General features: G+C 56.5%; 1 protein-coding gene across 1 annotated transcript in view; it reads left to right on the top strand.

Moving 5' to 3' along the window:
• The first annotated feature begins 201 nt into the window (after positions 1-201).
• The window catches only part of RAB10 (RAB10, member RAS oncogene family), a 44,773-nt gene continuing 25,662 nt past the window's right edge, over positions 202-19,312 (top strand). Inside the window, exon 1 of the mRNA XM_051773886.1 lies at positions 202-475. Coding sequence (XP_051629846.1) covers positions 349-475 — 127 coding nt within the window. The 5' untranslated portion in view covers positions 202-348. The remainder of the gene's footprint in view (positions 476-19,312) is intronic.

Here is a 19,312-nt window from a genome sequence, read left to right as displayed (position 1 = left end):
GGACAGACGGACAGAGCCGGGACCGACAGAGCCGGGACGGCCGCGGCACCGCCGGGGCACCCGCGCCGCACCGCCAGCGCCGCGGGGGTATGAGGGCGGGCGCCGCCGCCGCCGCCGCCGCCCCGTGAGGAGCCGCGGGCGCGGGGAGCGCGCGAGGCCGCCCCGCCACAGGAAGCCATTTTGTGGGCCCCCTCCTCCTCCTCCTCCTCCTCCTCCTTCTCCTCCTCCTCGCCCTCGTCCTCTTCCTCCTCCTCCTCGTCCTGCGCCGTCGCCGCCGCCCTCGGGAGCGGCCGGGCCCGGTGAAGGAGGCGGCGAGGAGGGGCGGCGGCGGCCGCCGCGCCCTCCCCCATGGCGAAGAAAACCTACGACCTGCTCTTCAAGCTGCTGCTCATCGGGGACTCGGGGGTCGGCAAGACCTGCGTCCTCTTCCGCTTCTCCGACGATGCCTTCAACACCACCTTCATCTCCACCATCGGTCAGTTCCTTTGCTCCCGCGGCCCCCTCGCCCCCGCCCGATGCTCGTGTGTCCCCCCGCTCCCCGGGGACCTCCAGTGTCCCTCCCAGGGCCCGCCGTGTCCCCCGAGCCCTCTCCTGTGTCACTCTCCGGGGATCCCCTGTGTCCCCCCGCAGCCCCGCTCCTGCGTCCCCTCCCAGGAACCCCCTGCGTGTCCCCCACCAGTCCCGCTCCTGTATCCCCCCTCTTACCTCATGTCATCTCCAGGGACCCCCTGTGTCCCCCCCCTTTCTGTCCCGCTCCTGTGTCCCTACCAGGGACCTTCTCTGTCATTCCCGTGTCCCCCCCAGTCCCCACTCCTCCTAGACCCCCATTGTGTCAGCCCACAGGGCCCCTTCCTGTGTCCCCTCAGGGACCCCCCTCTCCAGCCCCGCTCTTGTGTCACCCCCGCAAGAACCCTCTGTGTCCCTTCCAGCCCCACTCCTGTGTGTGTCCCCCCCCCAAAGCCCCGGCAGAGCCGCCCCGGTGCCGCCCGACGCCGGCTCGCCCCCGCTGCAGGGCAGGGTGGGTTCCGTGCCTCCCTCCCTCCCTCCCTCCCTCCCTCCCTGCCCGCGGTTCCTCGCCCAGGGTGACCCCGAGCGACCCTCGCCGTCCCCCGCGCCCTGTGCCAGCCGCCAGAGCCCACCTGGCCCCTTCCATCAGCGCTAATCCCGCTCCCCGCGGGCAGAGGAGGGCGGTGGGATCCCCGGGCCTGCCTTTCCACCGCCGGCGATGTGGCTCAGGAGCGATCGCGCTCGTGGGTGGGGTCTGTTTTCTCGCCCAACAAAGCTGTGCTTCCCCCCCACACCTTGGCCGGGCTGGCTCCGGCCCTTCCTCGCTTGTGCAGCTCCTGACCAAGGTAGAGCTGCCCTGACATCGCCAAGGAGGGATGTGTCTTTTCCCTGGCTTTCCTTTTTCCGTGTGATCTGTGCCGTGGGACAGGCCTGGGCCCTAACATCCCTCCAGGTATAGCCCAGCGTTTTGTTTGCCTGCCCTGAACACCTTGTCTTGCAGATGAACAGTTCAGGTCAGCAGCTTCTCACCTTCTTGGTGACTGGCTCTGGAAATTTAGGAGAATTCCCGTCTCTGCGTTTTCTTGCAGCCCCCAGTGGTGTAACATGTGTCTGCCCACATCTGGGTGAAAAAGAAAATGATTTTGGGGGGCTTGAGTTGGACCTGGCTTTTGTGCTTGCTGTAAATCCCTGAAGTGATGGGCAGTGCAGCTGCTCACTGAGGGCAGGAGAGCGTGGAGTGTCAGAGTAAATCTTAGTGCTGGGTGTAAGGACTTCCTCATCCGTGGGGAAATGCCACCCAAAAATTGCAGCTTGGACTACAGCACATCAAAAGACTGTCTTAAGCAAGCCTTGGGTAATTCAAAGTGGGGGAAAAGAGTATGTTTGGGACAACGAAGTGTCAGGAATGTTGTTGCCCAAAAGCTTTTAGGGCCTCAGCTCGAGGTTTTGCTCCCTTTTTGTGTGTGTGTGTGTGACAGTGGGTTAACACTGCCCCTTCCCAGGGCTCCCTTGGCTCTGGGGGCTGCAGGGATTTGCTGCCCTGGTGTATTCCAGCGCTGTTGGCAGGTCCTGGCTGGGATCACATGGCGTTCCTCGCCCTCCCACCCCGCTCCCGAGGTTTATTTCAATTCCCAAAGTTAAAAATAGGCAACGTCATAGCTGAGGAGTCAGCGGGCACATGGAGGCTCCTGCTCCCCGGTCCCTGTGCTTTTGGTGATCCTTGAGCAATCAGAATTGAGTAATTGGTGGTGGTTGTTGGTCTGACTGCGGGTTTGGGGCCTTCAAGAGCAGCACCACCAAGTTTAGGATGTGCAGAGTTTGGAAGTGTTTCCCACCAGTCAGACCAATTCTGGCCAGGGGGTGTTTATCTCTGGAGTGCATAAACTGGAAGGCAGGGGTGTTTTATTCCCTGGATTCTGGCCTGGATGTCTGGGGATGGTGTGTGTGAACATCCCTTGGTGTGTCAGTGTGTCCTCACGGTGGCATTTGGTAGTTTTAGGGGTACAAATAGATTTTCTGTTTGATGCTTCAAGTGCCCAAAGATGCCTTAAATGTGTTGTTTCCATGGTTTTTCAGGGAGTTAATGAGGGAACTTGGGGGAAAGTGTCCCGTGCTGGCAGTGTTGGTTGAAAGGGAGACTCCACATTAGCACCTTGGGAAAAGCAGCCTATCCATGATGGAAAAACCTGGAATAAAACACCTGTCCAGTGCATTGCTGTCCACATTACTGCAAAGTGATGGGATAATCTGGCTGAAAACATGATTGCAGGTTCCCACTGGTAGCTGCAGCCCTCAGACTGCCCCAGGTTCTCCCCCACTGCAGCAGTGCCAATCCAGAGGCCTGGGGAGGTGCTTTCCCTGGTGGTCCCTGCTGTGGGAAATCCCAGCACAGCAGCCACTTGGGCTGGCTCTGCAGGTGGGAGAGGAGAGTTCCAGGGAAAGCCTCCAGTGGAGTCTCTGAGCTGTAGGCACAAGGAAGCGCCGTCCCCAGAGCACTTGTGTACACAGAGGGTGACACTGGAGGGGACCAGCCCTGGGCTGAGCCTCTCCTTGTGTTTGGAGACACCCAGCAAACAGCTCGGTGGCGTGGCAGCTCTGACCCAGGGCTCTGTTTGCCTGGAGCTCCACCAGGAACCTGGCATGGTCCAGCCTGTAAAATGTGTGCAGGGTTTGGGGGGGGCTGTAGCAGGGACTTCTCATGGAATCCTGGAATGGTTTGGGGGGGAAGGCACCTTAAAGCTTGTCCAGTGCCACCCCTTGCCATGGGCAGGGACACCTTCCACTAGCCCAGGTTACTCCAGCCTGGCCTTGGACACTCCCAGGGATCCAGGGGCAGCCACAGCTTCTCTGCCCAACCTGTGCCAGGGCCTCCCCACCCTCACAGCCAACAATTCCTTCCCCATCTCCCACCTATCCCTGCCTCCTGGCAGTGGGAAGCCATTCCCTGTTGTCCTGTCCCTCCATACCTTGTCCCCAGTCCCTCTCCAGCTCTCCTGGGCGCTGCTTCAGCTACTGGAAGGTTCAGTCTTTAGTCTGTAAGGAAAAGAGGGATCTCAAGGAATATTGAAACCAGTCCGTGTCTGTGGAGGACGAGTGAGGAGGGATTCAATTCTCTAAAACCAAAGGCCTGTGTGCTGTGTAGGGGAAGATAAAATAATAAAGCATTTCTGCCTCACATTAGTGACTTCTCTTCATGTCACATCTCATCTCACATTGATTAATCCACGATGGCCGTTGGGATATAACTTACCGTCCGTGTGATTTGACACACTCTGACTTTGACTCTGAGTCACTCCAATCTAACATTTCCTGCCAGAGCAGCAGTTCAGCTTTTGGAGGTGCTGAGGTGCCTGTGCCAGCGGTTTCATTGCCCTGTCTCAGGCACTATAAATATTCCAGTGGCATTTCTGCAAGAAATCCCAGAGTCATCGTCACCTCCCCGGGGGGAGGCAGGGGCTGGGCCTCCACTGCTGCCTGGCTGTTTGCAGGTGGAAAGGGGACAAATCACGGCAGACTTGGCCTACCCTCAGCCATTTTCAGTTGTGAGAACTGCAGCGATTTTCTGGTGCAGGGCTGGTTTTTGTGGTGTTTGTTTTTGGGAATTGCTGTGGCTTCTCAGCCGTGCTCTGGGGACGCTCCACGCTGGGCCGGGTGTTGGTGTAGCTGAGAGCTTCAGTGCTTTCCCTGCTGCCACCCCTGCTACCAGCAGATTTTCTTCATTTTCGAAGTTAAAAGTGTTACTAAAAGTAACTTCCTGCCGGTGTGTCCTTGAGATCTGGATTTTTTTAGTGATCTTTGCTGGCGTTCAGCGTGTCAGGACGGTTTGAAGCGAGCCAGGGAAGGGGAGCTGTGGGAGCTCTGTGCACACTCTGGAGCTCCAGCCTTTGGTACCTGGGGACAGGGAGGGAGGGAGGCTCCAAAATTTGAATGTCAAAACCGAGCCCCACCATATAATCACTGTTGTCTGACTAAGTCAAATGCAAATTAAGATGAGTCACAAAAAAAATGTTTTCCCATGAAATCTGACTGGTAACAGCTCAGGAGAACAAAGGGTGTGTAAGCTTTGGGAGATCCCTCCCAGTGATGGAGGTAAAGCTTCCCTGGATCTTAACCCCTGCTGGAGGTGCAGCAGTGCTCTGTGTTCCTGGGCTTTGCTCACCACACTGCAACCCTACAAATCCCAGGAGAAAAAGCAGTGATTTTGAGGTTTGATCACCTGTGTTTTGTTGTGAACGCAGCCAAAACTGTGCAAAACTGTTATGTTAAATGTGAGAGTGCAGGAAAACTACCTTCTGATTATTTCTTAATTATTTCTCTGCCATTTCCTAGAAGTGGTTTTGAGTTGGAAGCACTTGCTTTGGAATCATTTCATGCTGGCACATTTAAGCAGTGAAGTTTTTTAAAATCAGTCCCGAGATAATAAATATAACAAGTTCCTTTGTGCATCCTGGGAGGATTTGTTCACCCAGGACTGTGATATATTAAATATTGGGAAGGGAGGAGTCCCAGATAGAGAATGGGGAAGGACTTGGCAGATTGTGGGAAAGCAAACTTGGTGCAAATAATGGTTTGAGTGGTGAAAGTGCTTTTAGCTGAGTGGTGGCTGCAATGAAGGTTGAAAAACGAGTAGTTTCTTGGGTCCAAGAAGAGGATTACTACAGCAGTTGGAAGTGCTGATTTCCTTCTTCCCAGAAGCTGTGGCTGCCCCTGGATCCCTGGAAGTGTCCAAGGCCAGGTTGGACAGGGCTTGGAGCAACCTGGGCTGGTGGGAGGTGGAACTGGATGAACTTTAAGGTCCCTTCCAACCCAAAGTATTCCTGGTAGGAGCAGTAGGAGCTGTGAGTTCTGTTCCTGTTGTGCCCAGGCTGTGGGTTCAGTCTTTTTCTCACTCCTGGCACGGAGCAGATGAATTGGAAACAAAAAAAAACTCAACAACCCCCCATCCCACAGCCCCCCATCCCACAGCCCCCCATCCCACAGCCCCCCATCCCACAAACCCCCATCCCAGCTCCTGCTTGGCCATTTCCATGCTGTGGGGTCCAGAGACACACCAGGCAGCAGGAGATGCCCAGGCCATGTCTGCCTGTGGGTGACTGAGCTGCACAACTGGCTGCCAGGGGACCTTTGGAGGGGAAAAGCTCCGTGGCATCAGAATGAAAGCGGAAGATGGAAGTGGATCCGTTGGTGCTGTGGATACAGCTGGAGCTCAGGAATCCCCCTCAACTCTTGGCTGCTGGAGGTGGGACAAGTATTGTTTGGCCTGGAGAGAGGGTTCTCCTCACCACTGGCTGCAGGGACCTGCAGGAGAAGGGTTCCAGAGCAGCCTGGACTTCAGGTGTGATTCTGTACATGGAGGGTGGGTTGGGTTTGGGGTTTTTATTGGAGGGGTTTGGGGATTTTTTTCGGCCGGGGCCCTGAATAATGAGCAATATTTTTGCTCGTGCACTCCTGGCAGTGCTGATGAGGAGCTGGGGAAGGCTGTGCTGAGGAGCTGAGCTGGCTGGAAACTTCTCTGTGTAACGTGGCTGTTTTTTCAGCTGAGCTGGATCAGTTCCCTGATCGGGCTCCTCATGTTACCCTCCAAATCTGGACTGGTGGAGTTGTAGGGCAGCAGGGGATGTGGAAACACTGGAGTGGGTGGTACTTGTACTCAAAATAACAGGTTCATTTGGGTTGGAAAAGCCCTCCCAGCCCATGGATCCCCCTGTGCCCCATCCCCACCTTGTCCCCAGCCCAGAGCACTGAGTGCCACGGCCAGGCCTTCCTGGGACACCCCCAGGGCTGGGCACTCCAAACCTCCCTGGGCAGCCCCTGCCAGTGCCTGATCACCCTTTCCAGCAGGAAATTCCTCCTCCTGTCCCACCTGAGCCTCCCCTGGCACAGCTGGAGGCCGTTCCCTCGCCTCCTGTCCCTTGTTCCCTGGGAGCAGAGCCCGACCCCCCCCCCGGCTCCCCCCTCCTGTCAGGGGGTTGCAGAGCCAGAAGGTCCCCCCTGAGCCTCCTTTTCTCCAGGCTGAGCCCCCCCAGCTCCCTCAGATATTCCTGCTGCTCCAGCCCCTTCCCAGCTCCCTTCCCTTCCCTGCCCACGCTCCAGCCCCTCCCTGTGTCTCCTGTGTGAGGTCCCAGAGCTGCCCCAGCACTGGAGGTGCCCCAGCAGTGCCAGCACAGGGAGGGCACTGCCCTGGGCCTCAGAGGTTCCCCCTGACAATTCACTGTGTGGCTGCAGTTCCACACTGACAAAGCCCTTGGCAGCAGTTCCAGTGCCTGGCCCTCCCTCCTCCCTGCCCCCAGTGTGCAACCAGCCCCACACTGGGCTGGCTCCTTCCTGCTGCTGGGGCAGCCCCGGGGCAGAGCCGGGGAGGCTGCAGAGCCCTGTGCCCTGGCAGCACAGCCCTGTGCCCTGGCAGCCCTGCTGCCCCTCACACTGCCCTTGCACACCCTTTGCTGTTCCCTGTGCCTGGAACCCCTCCCAGCTGCTCCCCACAGTGCTCGGTGTGACAGGGAGCCGTGGGGACACCCGGGCAGGAGCGAGCACGGCTCAGACCCGTGCTCTGCCCGGGGCACACCGAGCTGGCACTGCAGCAGTGGCAGGGCTGAAGAGTGGGGCAGGCCCTGGTGTTTTCTGGAGTAAAACGTTTGCAGATCCCGAGCACGGGCCTGGAGCTGCTTGTGGCAGGCTGTGTGATCCGTGGGCTGCTCGTGAGTTTTAGGAGGCCACACAAAGTGCCTGCTGGTGTTGGTAGAATCTCACTCAGGAGCTGCTAAGCAGGGACACAGCCTCTGTTTTAAGCAGGGACACAGCCTCTGTTTTAAACAGCCTAGGATTAGTTTTTGGTGCCTTGCTGAGTGACAAGCCCAGCTGGGGGGTGCAGAGAAGTGATTTCCTCTCGACTTCTTGGTTTTCCTCTTTTGAAAGAAAATCTCTTACTCTCTTACAGAATAAATTCCTCCCTTTGAGGGGGGTGAAGCCCTGGCCCAGGTTGCCCAGAGAAGCTGTGGCTGCCCCTGGATCCCTGGAAGTGTCCAAGGCCAGGCTGGACAGGCCTTGGAGCAACCTGGGCTAGTGGGAGGTGTCCCTGCCCATGGCAGGGGGTGAGACTGGATGAGCTTTGAAAGGTCCCTTCCCACCCAGACCACTCTGGGATTTGATGGTTCTCTTTATCCTGAGGAAACACTTGATCTTCTCCACCCTTGAAGTCAATACTGATGTTTAATTAGAGGATCAATGGAGAGTCTATTGATAAAATGCTCATCAGGGGATAGAAAGGAAACAATCCCACCCTGCAGGGGTTTGGGGCAGATGTTGGTGCCTCTGGTCCAGCGGTGCTGCCTGTGAGGGGCTTTGCCTTGGCAGGCCCCTCTGCTGTCCCTGCCCTGGCAGCCCTGGGTGCCCACCCTGCTCCCTGCTCCTCCCTCCTGGAGCTGGGCACGGGCAGCTGTCCTTGCCTGTTGGCTGGAGAGCTGGAGGATCCCGGGAAGGATGGTGGCTGGGATCAGGCTGCTCTGCCAGGAAACTGCATCCCACCTGGGGCTGAGGAATGCCTGGGAAGGACATGGGGTGGGAACAGCCTGCACAGATCCTCCAGGCAGTGGCAGCCAGGGCCTGCTCTGCTCCATGACCTGAGGGCACACGGAGGAGGGTTTCAGCTGGGCTTGGGTTTGTGGAACCCCAGTGAGGAGGGGGGGGAAGGTACTTCAGAAATGCTTTGTGAAAAACCAGCTTGTCAAATTCCTGGTGCTGTGGGAATTCCCTGTCTGGCCCTGGGAAAACAGGGAAGAGACCAGAGCTGCTGCTGCCAGTTGTCTTGAATGTCTGGTGCTTCGGTGCAACTTCACTGTGTGGGTTTCCCTTCCTACGTGGGTCTGACTACGACTCTTGTGTGGGTTTAACTGAAGTCTCTGCATGTTTTGGTTCGTTTTTGCAGCTAAAACAACTCCAGGCTTTCTCTCCCACTGGGATTGTGACTTGTTCCATGCTGAGTAACCTGGAGAAGTGCTGGTTTGTGTCTTGCACTTCCAAAATCTGACTTGATTCTCCCAGGGAGAGGCCTGCTCTCATGAGTGCTGCTGGGTGGGCAGTACCTGCACTGACACCCTCCCCTGCACAGCTCTCTCCTCAGGGGTGCTTCTCAAACTGCCCTGCTCGTGTTTGGATGCACTGGAGCAGTCGTTGGACTGGGAGGAGTGCTGGAAGTGGTCTCTTCCCAATGGCTCTGGTGTGCTGTGTGCACTGGCAGTTCCTGGTGGGGCCAGGACCACTGTCATCCTTGGGGGAGGCTGTCCTGGCCCAGGATCTGAGCTGCAGAAGCCCTGAAAGCCGTGGTTCCAAGGATGGAATAACTTCCTGCTGGGATAAGTTCAGGTGTTCTCCCAGGGTGGCTGACCCGGGTTGGGTCAGGGCACGGTGCCACCCACTGCAGGCTGTTGGAAGGTTCAGGAGAGCTGGGCTGGTCATGCTGTCTCATCTGTGGCTTATGAGATCGAACTCTTGTCTCTGTTCTGTGACAACATGCCCTGAACAGGTTGTACCTGGTGCCAAAGAAGTTATTCTGTCCCTGAGAGATGGCTGTGTCTTAACTTGGTCTCCCCAGCATTTCAGCCTCGTGGAGTGAAGGTGGTTCTACATTTCACTTCAGGTGCTCAGTTATTGACTTCAGGCACCTGGACACAGGAATTCATTCACCCGTTGGTGTCTGACCTGTTCATGTGCCAGGTGTCCTCTCCTGCCCTTCTAACCATGGGCATGGTACCTGCTCTTCCTCACCACCCAACCTCCCTGGCAGGAGCCTTCCCTGAGGTCACTCCCTCGACTGCTCTTCTTCAACTCTTCTGCTGTGGCAGATCTGTAATAAATGTCTGAGCTGGGGTCATTAAAATGCTGGTAGCAGTACCTGGCTGTCTCCAGGTCCTTGGGCAGCAGCCCTGATTTCACACCTTCCCAGGCTGGCTGCAGGCTGTGTCTCATCCATCCTCTGCCCTCCAGCTGTGCAGTGGGATTGCTGGGGAGTAACTGAGCTGTCCCCCCAGCTTCTGTGCCTGTGCCTCTGTCACTGGGGAGGGAACTGAACTGTGCAGCTCATCCAGCTGTGTGGGGCTGGTGCAGAGTGCCAGTGCAGCTCATCCAGCTGTGTGGGGCTGGTGCAGAGTGCCAGTGCAGCTCATCCAGCTGTGTGGGGCTGGTGCAGAGAGCCTGTGCAGCTCATCCAGCTGTGTGGGGCTGGTGCAGAGAGCCTGTGCAGCTCATCCAGCTGTGTGGGGCTGGTGCAGAGTGCCTGTGCAGCTCATCCAGCTGTGTGGGGCTGGGTGCAGAGTGCAGCTCATCCAGCTGTGTGGGGCTGGTGCAGAGTGCAGCTCATCCAGCTGTGTGGGGTTGGGTGCAGAGTGCAGCTCATCCAGCTGTGTGGGGCTGGTGCAGGGCCACCCCTGCTCCCTATTCCTTGAGTGAAGGCCTTTCATCTCTGCAGAGCTTTTTGATCTTGCCAGTGCACAACAAAGTCAGTTATTTGGTTATTTTAGCTACTCGGGTTTCTGGTGAAAGCAAGGGTAACTGCTGTGTAGTTCCTTGGGGTCTGTACCTGGTGTTGGTGTGTCTGGGACAGCATGGACCAGGACTGTGAGTTCTCTGGAGAGTCTGGTGCATCTCATTCCTGCTTTGGTGAGCAGAAGTGCTGCTGGGCTGAGTGGAAGGGGGCTCAGGCTGCAACAGTGTTGGACTGGGGGTGTCTGCTCAGTCTGGGTGGCAGGGATGTGTCCCAGGGATGTCCCCCATCCCCAGGGATGTATCCCTGCCCCAGGGACGTGTCCCAGCCCCGGGGATGTGTCCCAGCCCCAGGGATGTGTCCCAGTGTGCTCGAGGCTTTGACCCAGCCGCAGAACCAGGAGGATGTAACTGCCTGTGTTTGGGCCATGGAATGACAGAATGGTTGGGGTTAAAAGGGGCCCTAAAGCTCACAGGTCACAAAAGGGGAACTTGACCTCGGTGTTGGGGAAAAACTGTGCTGCAGGTGGTGTGTGACTGGAACAGCAGTGCAGGAATGCTGGAATGCTGTCCTTGGGGCAAGGGGAGACCCCTGGCACCCCAAAGTAACGGGGCCGTCCCGTGGGGTGTTGGAAGCACAAAGCCTGTGCTCCAGAGCCTGCCTCAGTCCAGGGTTGGTCCAGAGTGCCAGGGTTGGTCCAGAGTGCCAGGGTTGGTCCAGGGTGCCAGGACAGCACCTGAGCTGGGGATCCCATTTCCTGGTGTGTGTCAGAGCTGCTCTGGATCCCATCGAAAGCTCTGCAGTCTGGAGAGGTTCCTGCTGGGCAAAATCTCCTTTTGGTCTTTGGTAATGGCCACTGGCTTTGCAAAGAGCTCCTAACCCAGGGGTTGAGTGAGAGGCAGGAGGAGCAGCTGGCAGAGCTGGGCTCTGATGTCCTGCCTGGAGCAGCAGCTGCTCTTCCTCCCGAGCTCCCTTCGGAGCGGGCACTGCCGTGGCCATGGTTGTGGTTTCTCACCCTGTAACTCGCTCACGGGGCTGCTGCTGCTGCTCCAGCTGCTGGCAGAGCTCTGCTGTGACCTCAGTTCTTTCCGTGTGAATCCTGATGTCATTTCCTGGCACAGCCCATTCCAGTGTCCTGGTTGGATGCTTTGTTTTGGAACACGTACAGGGAGCTGGAGCAGGTCCTTTGCTGAGGCAGGATCAGGACATCAGGAGGAATTTCTCCCTGGAAAGGGTGGTCAGGCACTGGCAGGGGCTGCCCAGGGAGGTTTGGAGTGCCCAGCCCTGGAGGTGTCCCAGGAAGGCCTGGCCGTGGCACTCAGTGCTCTGGGCTGGGGACAAGGTGGGGATGGGGCACAGGGGGGATCCATGGGCTGGGAGGGCTTTTCCAGCCTCAGGGATTCAGGGATTCTGGGATTCTGTGACCACTCCTGACTCCCTTCAGTGCAAAAGGGACATGGATTTATCCCATGAGATTTGAAACTGAGTCCCCATAACTGCTTACAGGTGAGCATCTTTCTCGTCATCCTGAAGTGCCTTAGCACTGGAGGGAGAGCTGGCAACGTCCTGGCTTGGAAGAACCTCTTCCAGGGCCTAAAGGGGCTCCAGGAGAGCTGGAGAGAGAATTTGGACAAGGACCTGGAGGGACAGGACACAGGGAATGGCTTCCTACTGCCAGAGATCAGGATCAGATGGGATACTGGGAAGGAATTCTTGGCTGTGAGGATGGGGAGGCCCTGGCACAGGTTGCCCAGAGAAGCTGTGGCTGCCCCTGGATCCCTGGGAGTGTCCAAGGCCAGGTTGGATGTGGCTTGGAGCAACCTGGGCTGGTGGGAGGTGTCCCTGCCCATGGCAGGGGGTGGCACTGGGTGAGGTTTGAGGTCCCTTCCCACCCAAACCATCCCGTGATGGTGTTTCCTGCAGGGGAGCTGTGCCTGCCCTGCCCTCCTCACAGAGCACAGCAAATAAAGAATCCAGAGAAGCCTTGAGGGCTCCAGCACTGCCTCAGGACAGGCCAGAGCTTTGGGGGATCCATCACTTCTGGTTCTGGGCCTGTCGTGGGACATTCTTCAGTTCTTCCCACCTGTTCAAAAGTACATAATTCCTGTTTCTCAGGCTCTTTGTGAGCATTCCCTTTGAATGTCACAGTATCAGTAACAGCTGAGAAGTTGATAAAACTGACTGATAAATGAGGTGCTCCAGGGCAATATTGTAACAATAGGCCTTTTTTAAATTCAGGCTTTTTCCCTCCTGATTCACTTGACAGTTCTGCCTTCCCTTTCTCAGGGGCTGGGTGGGAACGTCTGGTGCTACAATACTTGATGCCCTCCAAGAGCAGGGAGTGGAGGAGCTCTCAGGGTCACACTGTTGCCCTTAGCCAGGGATGTGGGAATGGCCTTAGGGGTTCCTGGGACTTGGTGCTGTGGCTGGGCTCTTGGGAATGCCTGTGTTTCTGGCTGCTGAAGGGTGGTTTTGGTGTGTAAGTTGATATTCAGTGGCTGGGGACATCCCAAATCAGGTGGCAGCTGTTCAGGTAACACCTCTTGGGTCGTGCTGGTGGTGGGAGCAGTGGAGCTCAGAGGGAACCTCCTGCATGGACACTGGACACAACTGTTCTGGGAGTCTTTGATGATTCCATGGGAGTGAACTGAGTGATGGATCCTTTTAAATGGCCCCCAGGGCACAGCACCTGCCTCTTTGGTGAAGCTGATGCTCTTCCTGAATGAATCCACTTCCCTTCAGTTGTGTGTTAACTCGCCTTGTCCATCTGCTCAGTGTAAATTAACCAGGGTGAGCGCTGACTCGAGTTTTATTTTTGTGTAATTTGAGGACAGAATTACCATTACAGCAAGTGGTGACAAATTTCGTGTTTCACAAATAGCAGTTTATGTGAAAGCAGATTCGCCTTCCCTGTTTGTTTTCTGGCTGACAAATATAGCTTAGGCAGGGTGAGACATGCATGGGAACTGATTTAATTGGCTGTGATTGAACTCGAGCACAGTTAATTGGCATCTGTGGTGGTTCAGAGTGGAATCCCAGTTGTGGGCTGGGGGCTGTCTGGAGTCCAGACCTTTCCCTGCCGTGGTTTCAGGTGTGGGGGCCTGACAGGCTCCTGCCAACGGGGTGCACAGGGAGGCACAGCTGCTCTGTGCCATCCCTCCCTAAAAATAGGTGCTGGCAAAGGTGGCTGCAGAGCTCTGCTGCCTGGCCAGAGCTAATTGAGTCTCGTGGAAAATGAAAGATGTAATGGCAGGGAATTAAATCAGCCCTCAAACCTGGAGTTAACTGACACTGAGCAGAGATTGTTGCTGCATGGGAACAGCCCTGAACTAAGTTCTGTTTCTTGCTAGAGCCTCATTTCCTTTTTTTCCCCCCTTAGTACCTTAGGAATAAAAACCTTATTGTCTCCCTTGTCTCTTGGTATGCATAAAACATCACTAAAATAGTTCCTTTGTTCGTTTTCTTTTGTTTTGTTTGTGGGAGCCTTGTGTAAGGTTTAGCTGCTGGAATAACAAAACGATCAAGTTTCTTTTTGCTGGAAGAAGTAACGGCTTGTGCAGGAGCTGTACTTGTGCAGGAGCTGAACGTGGTCCCAGGGAGCTCAGGGACAGTGTAGGTGGTGTCAGCAGGAAGCTGGAGGCTTCTTTCTGAGCTGAGGGGGTTTTTTTAACATGTAAATTTGAACTGTACTTTGATATGACTTCCGAAAGCCCTTCCCTGGGAGGGTGTGGGTAGGTGAGGGATGGCTGCCTGGGGTCACACCTCACGGGACAGGAGCTGCAGCAGTGTCTGTGAGTGAGCTGAAGGCAGCTGGGAAGGGCAGGATGAGGAGGTTTCATAACTGGTCCTGGCCTGAGAAATGGCTCCTGTCCCTGTTGCACGTGACAGGTGACTGCCCCAAAGTCATTATACACACAGATACTTCCCAGGGGTGCCAAGAGGATGGTGCCAGACCCTTCAGTGGTGCCCAGCAACAGGAGCAATGGCCATACACTGAACCACAGCAAGTTCCACCTCACCATGAGGCAGAACTTCTTTCCACGGAGGGGGCAGAGCCTGGAACAGCTGCCCAGGGAGGGTGTGGAGTCCCCCCTTCTGGAGACATTCCAACCCCACCTGCTCCAGGTGACCCTGCCTGGGCAGGGGGTTGGACAGGATGGTCTCCAGAGGGCCCTTCCAAGCCCAGCTCTCCTGGGACTGTCTCTGACCCTCTGTGGTGGTGTGGGCTCTCAGTGTGCTTGGCTGGGGTTCCAGGTATCCCCACTCAGGGCCGTGCCTGGCACACCTCTCCTGAGCAGGGCTGAGGTTAAACAGGGCAGGTTGGGAGCCCTGGGAATGGCTGTGGCTGTCCAGGATCCAGCTCCTGCCTCCATTTCAGTGGGAAATGCCCCTGGCCCTGGTTATCTCCCGAACTTTGCCCAGGCCCCGATATGGAGGCGCTGGTATGGAAATCACCAGATCCAAACTGTGCCACGAAGCCTTGGCCTGCTGGCTGAGCTCTGGCCCTGGGCTGCCCTGCTGTGGGGTGACCTGCTGTGGGACGTGGGGCTGCTCAGCATTCCCTGGGGGGTTCAGGGGCACAGCTGTGGCAGCCAGAGCTCGCCCAAGGCCCCTGCCCTGCTCTTTGCCAGAGGTGGAGACCCACCTTGTTCCTTTGTGCTGCCTCAGCCTCTCCCCTGATCAAAATCAGCAGTGCTGTGTGTGTTAATCCTCCAAAATTGCCATTGGAAGGGAGGTTTGGAGTGCCCAGCCCTGGAGGTGTCCCAGGAAGGCCTGGCCGTGGCACTCAGTGCTCTGGGCTGGGGACAAGGTGGGGATGGGGCACAGGGGGGATCCATGGGCTGGGAGGGCTTTTCCAGCCCAGCTGATCCCGTGAAAATTGTGGTTGAGTGGCTGAGGCCTGGACACTTGTGCTGTTATCCCTCCCAACACAGAGGAGGTGGTGTCTCCCAAGGAAAGGTTGGTAGCAACAGGTTGGTTGGAGCTGTTGTGGGTTTAACTTTAGTCCCTCGAGACCCCTTTCCCTCCAGCCCCCCAGTCAGGCACCTCTAACCAATGGTTTTCAGCTCATGCACCTGAGTTCCTCCCTTGGAGGAGCTGTCACCTTCACAGAAAAGCTGTCTTTTGTGCTGATCTTTGCAAATAAACTCCATTACTGGCAGTCTGTGTCCAGCTCAGTGTTTGAACATCTGCAGTGGGTGGAGTGAGGGAGCTGGAACTCCAGGCAGATGTAGAGCTCTTGGTTAAGTCCCTACTTGGCATCACTGAATGAGGAAGAGACCCTTGGAAACACCTCCCAGGCAGGTCCCTGTGGTGGGGCCTCAGCCACGTGTGTGCTCAGTGGCCTTTCCCAGCTCCCAGTTGCTGGGATTCTAATCCAGGTCGGGGCTGAGCAGCACTTCACGTTGTAACCCATCTGTCAGACGTGTGGACAACGCTGCCTGAGGAGCAGCAGCTCCATGGAATTCCTGAGGGATTGATCCTCTTCTCTTCCCTGCAGCCCTGTGGCTTCCCAGACCCAAATGGGTGGGTACAGTCTGTGCTGTTTAGAAGGAGGAAGTCTTGCTGCTTGTGCTCAGGCCATAAAAGGATTCACATCTGTGGGTGTCCAGGGGGGAGTAGCAAGGTAATGGACTTCTCCCAGCTGGAGGGGGAACAGAAGGGCTCTCAAGGTTTGTTCCTGAAGGTGATTCATATTTGAACAGTGGGTGACAGGAGCTGTGCAGGGGGGAAGGCCACTGGTGCTGTGGAGGGTCAGCAGCCTGGCGTGTGGGGAGCACACAGCTCACACCTCCCCTGTCTCCTTCATTACTGCTTATTTGGGATGTCTTTTTAGCACTGCCCCAGAGTGCTCTTAAAGAATTTCTGCTGGGAATGCTGACTATTGTCATGATTTCCTTCAGAATTAACCAGTGGTTTTTTTAATACAAATCTGAGAGGAACAGTGGTGGAGGAGGTTTCAGCTGAGACTCGTTTGGGGCCCTGGAAGGCTTTGGCCTTGCCCTACATTTGCTGTGCATCCTTGGATGGGCCCAGAGGAGCTCGTGTGCTCACAGCTCCACTGCTGCTTTGGAGGGGAGCGGGAGCACTTCAGAAAGAATCTCAAGTTGGGGAGGTGTCCTTCACTCCTGGAGCTCTGGATGCTGGAGTTTGGGGGGTGGTTCCTCTCTGGGCTGGCTGGTGCTGCGGGTGGGATCCGAGCCGGGCTCCTTGGGAAGCTCTGGCATGGAGTGAGGATCCCAGATCCTTCCAGCAGCCAGAATGTGGATGGATTCACAACATGTGGCTTTTCCCAGGCACCAGGTCAGGCTGGATGACAGCGGGCTCCTATTGTCTGGGGGGATTAAGCCTGGTGTTTGGGGGGATATGAGCCAGAGTGCTGGATTTGTCACCAAAATGAATATTCAGCGGAGTCCCCCCATCCTTAGTCAGGGCTGGTTTGCATAAATCCCATCTCCCTGCAGGCTGAGCCCTGCTGGGGATGTGTGGCAGCGTTTGAGGCACAACAAACACATCCAGGAGGGGGAATGTAGGTCACCCCAGGAGCTGCTGTCTCGCAGGACTGTCATCTGCTTCGTTAAGAATAGATTAATTGGGAGGAGACGATCTGGCACCAGTGCTGCTGCTCTGTCCCGTGTCCTGCCTTACATCAGCGGCTCTGGAATGTCTCTGTTGGTACAGGATTGGTGAAACTGGCCTGGAAGGACAGTTTTGTAAAGTGCTGGAAAAGGGGGGGATTCAGGACAGGACCGGGGGGTCCCCAGGAGGGGCTGGTGGAGCTGAGCAGTCTGGTGGGAAGGAGCTGCACTTGTTCCTGGTGGTCTCTAATGGAGCAAATCCTGTGTGAGAAGCTGAAGGTTAAGTGCATCCTTTGGATTTGGGGAACCTACTGCATTCCTAAAAATAGCTGCTGGAATTAAATGAGAGGTTTGTAAAGACACGTGTGGTCACACCAGCAAATGTCACCGGGTTAGAGTCTTTAACTTACCCTTACAGAGAGGGACCTGCCCATAATTCCTGTGCTTCAGACCTGCTCCACAAAACTACCAGTTTTTAGGATAGTGCAGGTGCTGTGGATCCCCAGGATACACCTGTTCCCAGGGCAGTTCCTCTGCCTGTTCCTGTGGATGTTCCCAAGGAAATCAGTTGTGTGTGGCTGTTGCTGTCACGGTGTGGGTGGAGGCTGAGGACCTCGGGATAGAGCAGGGAAGGTTCACCCAGCTGATGGTTCAGGGGGGTAAAGCAAAGGGTGCAAGGGGTGGTTTGGTGAGTGGAGCATTTGGGGAAGGAGAGAGAGGCCTTTGGGTGCTGGAGCTGGAATGAGAAGGGGAGGATTGGCACTGGATGCGTGGGAATAAAATGTGAACGCTGATCACGTCATCATCTGTGGCTGCTGGGATTAAAGGAATTAAATCCCTTCATTCTGTTACCATTGTCCTGCCCTGCCCAGCTCCATCCAAACCAGGCTCCCAGGAAGGACCTTTACCTTTGGGGAGCTTTCTCTTACTCAGCTGTGGAACTTTCCTGGGATACTGGAATGATCAGACTCGATGATCTTAGAGGTCTTCTCCAACCTGAACGATTCCACTATTCTGTCCTGTAAATGTGCATTTCCTGAGGTTTCAGGCGGGGTGTGTGTTACTTTAGCTCACGTAAGGTGTGTGTTAACTTTATTTAGATGCAGCTCCAGGTGCTCTGTCAGTGCTGAGTTGTCACGACTTGAAACCCTGCAGAGCAGGAAAGGTGAGTTCCTGCTGCTGCTCCCAGTGCAGGCTCTGCCCTGGAACAGCTGCCTGCACGGAGGGTGGGACACAGGAATCCTCTGCACTGCTGCCCTGCTAGCACAGAAATCCTCACTTTGCTCAGACCTGGAGTAATTTGTGGTGCTCCTGGTCGCTGAGTGTCAAAAACTGGTGGAATTCAGCTGGTGGAAGAGGAGAGCAAAGGCAGCCAAGAGGCCACTTCAGTGTCCCTGTGGCACTGATACTCTCCCTGGTGTTCCTGGGGGCTGCTCCTGGCTCTCCCTGTAGCTGGGGGAGCCTGGATGGCTCTCTGGGGGGGCTGTGCTGCCTCAGCTCGTGTTCTGGGGCCCTTCAGCTCCCGGTGCCAGCTCAGCTCCCGCTCCAGCCCCTGGGCTGTCTCAACAAGCCGAGCAGGAACTCCCTGTGCTGCCCTGGGGTAGGAGTCCTGACTCACGGGGACTGTGGAGGCTGGGAGGAAACTCCCCTGTCAGGCTGGATGGTGAGGGACTGGAGTCCCTTTGGTGAGGGTTCATTTTGGGTGTGGGCAGTGTGGGAGCAGCCTGGGGTTAAAAAGGATGGGGATGAGCTACTGGCCCAGCAGAGTGCTGTGGGCCTGTGCAGTGGGTGCCCCATGGGATAAATAACTTGGTCTGCAGTCTCTGGGGGGGGTTATCCTGGGCCAGCAGCAGCATTGGGCCTGTCTGGCTCCAGCTGCTCAGGTGGGGAGGTTGGTGCTCTGTTCTCCATCCACGGCTGGCTGGGCTGTTGGGTTACACACACAGACAGTGCCAGGACGAGGGGATGGCTTCCCACTGCCAGAAGGCAGGGACAGGTGGGAGATTGGGAAGGAGTCCTTCCTGTCAGGGTGGGGAGGCCCTGGCCCAGGTTGCCCAGAGAAGCTGTGGCTGCCCCTGGATCCCTGGAAGTGTCCCAGGCCAGGCTGGACGGGTCTTGGAGCAACCTGGGATGGTGGAAGGTGTCCCTGCTCTTGGCAGGGGGTGGAATTAGGTGACTTTGAAGGTCCCTTCCCACCCAAACCATTCTGGGACTCTGTAAACACTGGTTTTGCTCTCTCTCAGAGAATTCCTGGCCACAGCAAGTGTAGGAAGGATGCCCACAGGGGGGATGCTCATCCAGGGCTGTGTGGGAGGCTGGAGCTGTGTGTGCTGGGGCTGCACACCCCAGATCCAGCAGCAGAGCTGCTGTGGGGTGGGCTCTCCTGCAGCAGGAGGACCAGCTGCCCTGTTTACAGTCACTCTCTTGTTTACTGGGAGAGCCAATGGATTTGGGCACTGCAGAGGAGGCTGGGCAGGGCTGTACATCCCAGGGGTGTGGAGCCTGGGCAGAATTCCTGCTGCCTGCTGGGTTTAAACCAGGGGCACCGTGTGTTTGCATCTTGTCAGACTGCAGAGCACCCACAGGCTCCTTGCTTTGATTCCATCACTCATTTTTGGGTGCTGGTCACACTCACACTGCCTTTCCCTCCTCCCACTCTGTCCTTCCCACATACCTGACCGTGCTCCACGTGACCAAGGCTAAAGACAAGGAAAACTCCAAATGCAGTGTAATCCCTCACTCCTGATGG

The sequence above is a fragment of the Manacus candei genome, unplaced genomic scaffold, assembly GCF_025592945.1.
Source record: "Manacus candei isolate 608988 ecotype Guabito, Panama unplaced genomic scaffold, ASM2559294v1 h1tg000177l, whole genome shotgun sequence".
In the NCBI taxonomy this organism is placed as follows: Eukaryota; Metazoa; Chordata; class Aves; order Passeriformes; family Pipridae; genus Manacus; species Manacus candei.
Note: the sequence above shows the minus strand (reverse complement) of the source record. Positions and strands in the feature narration are given on the sequence as shown.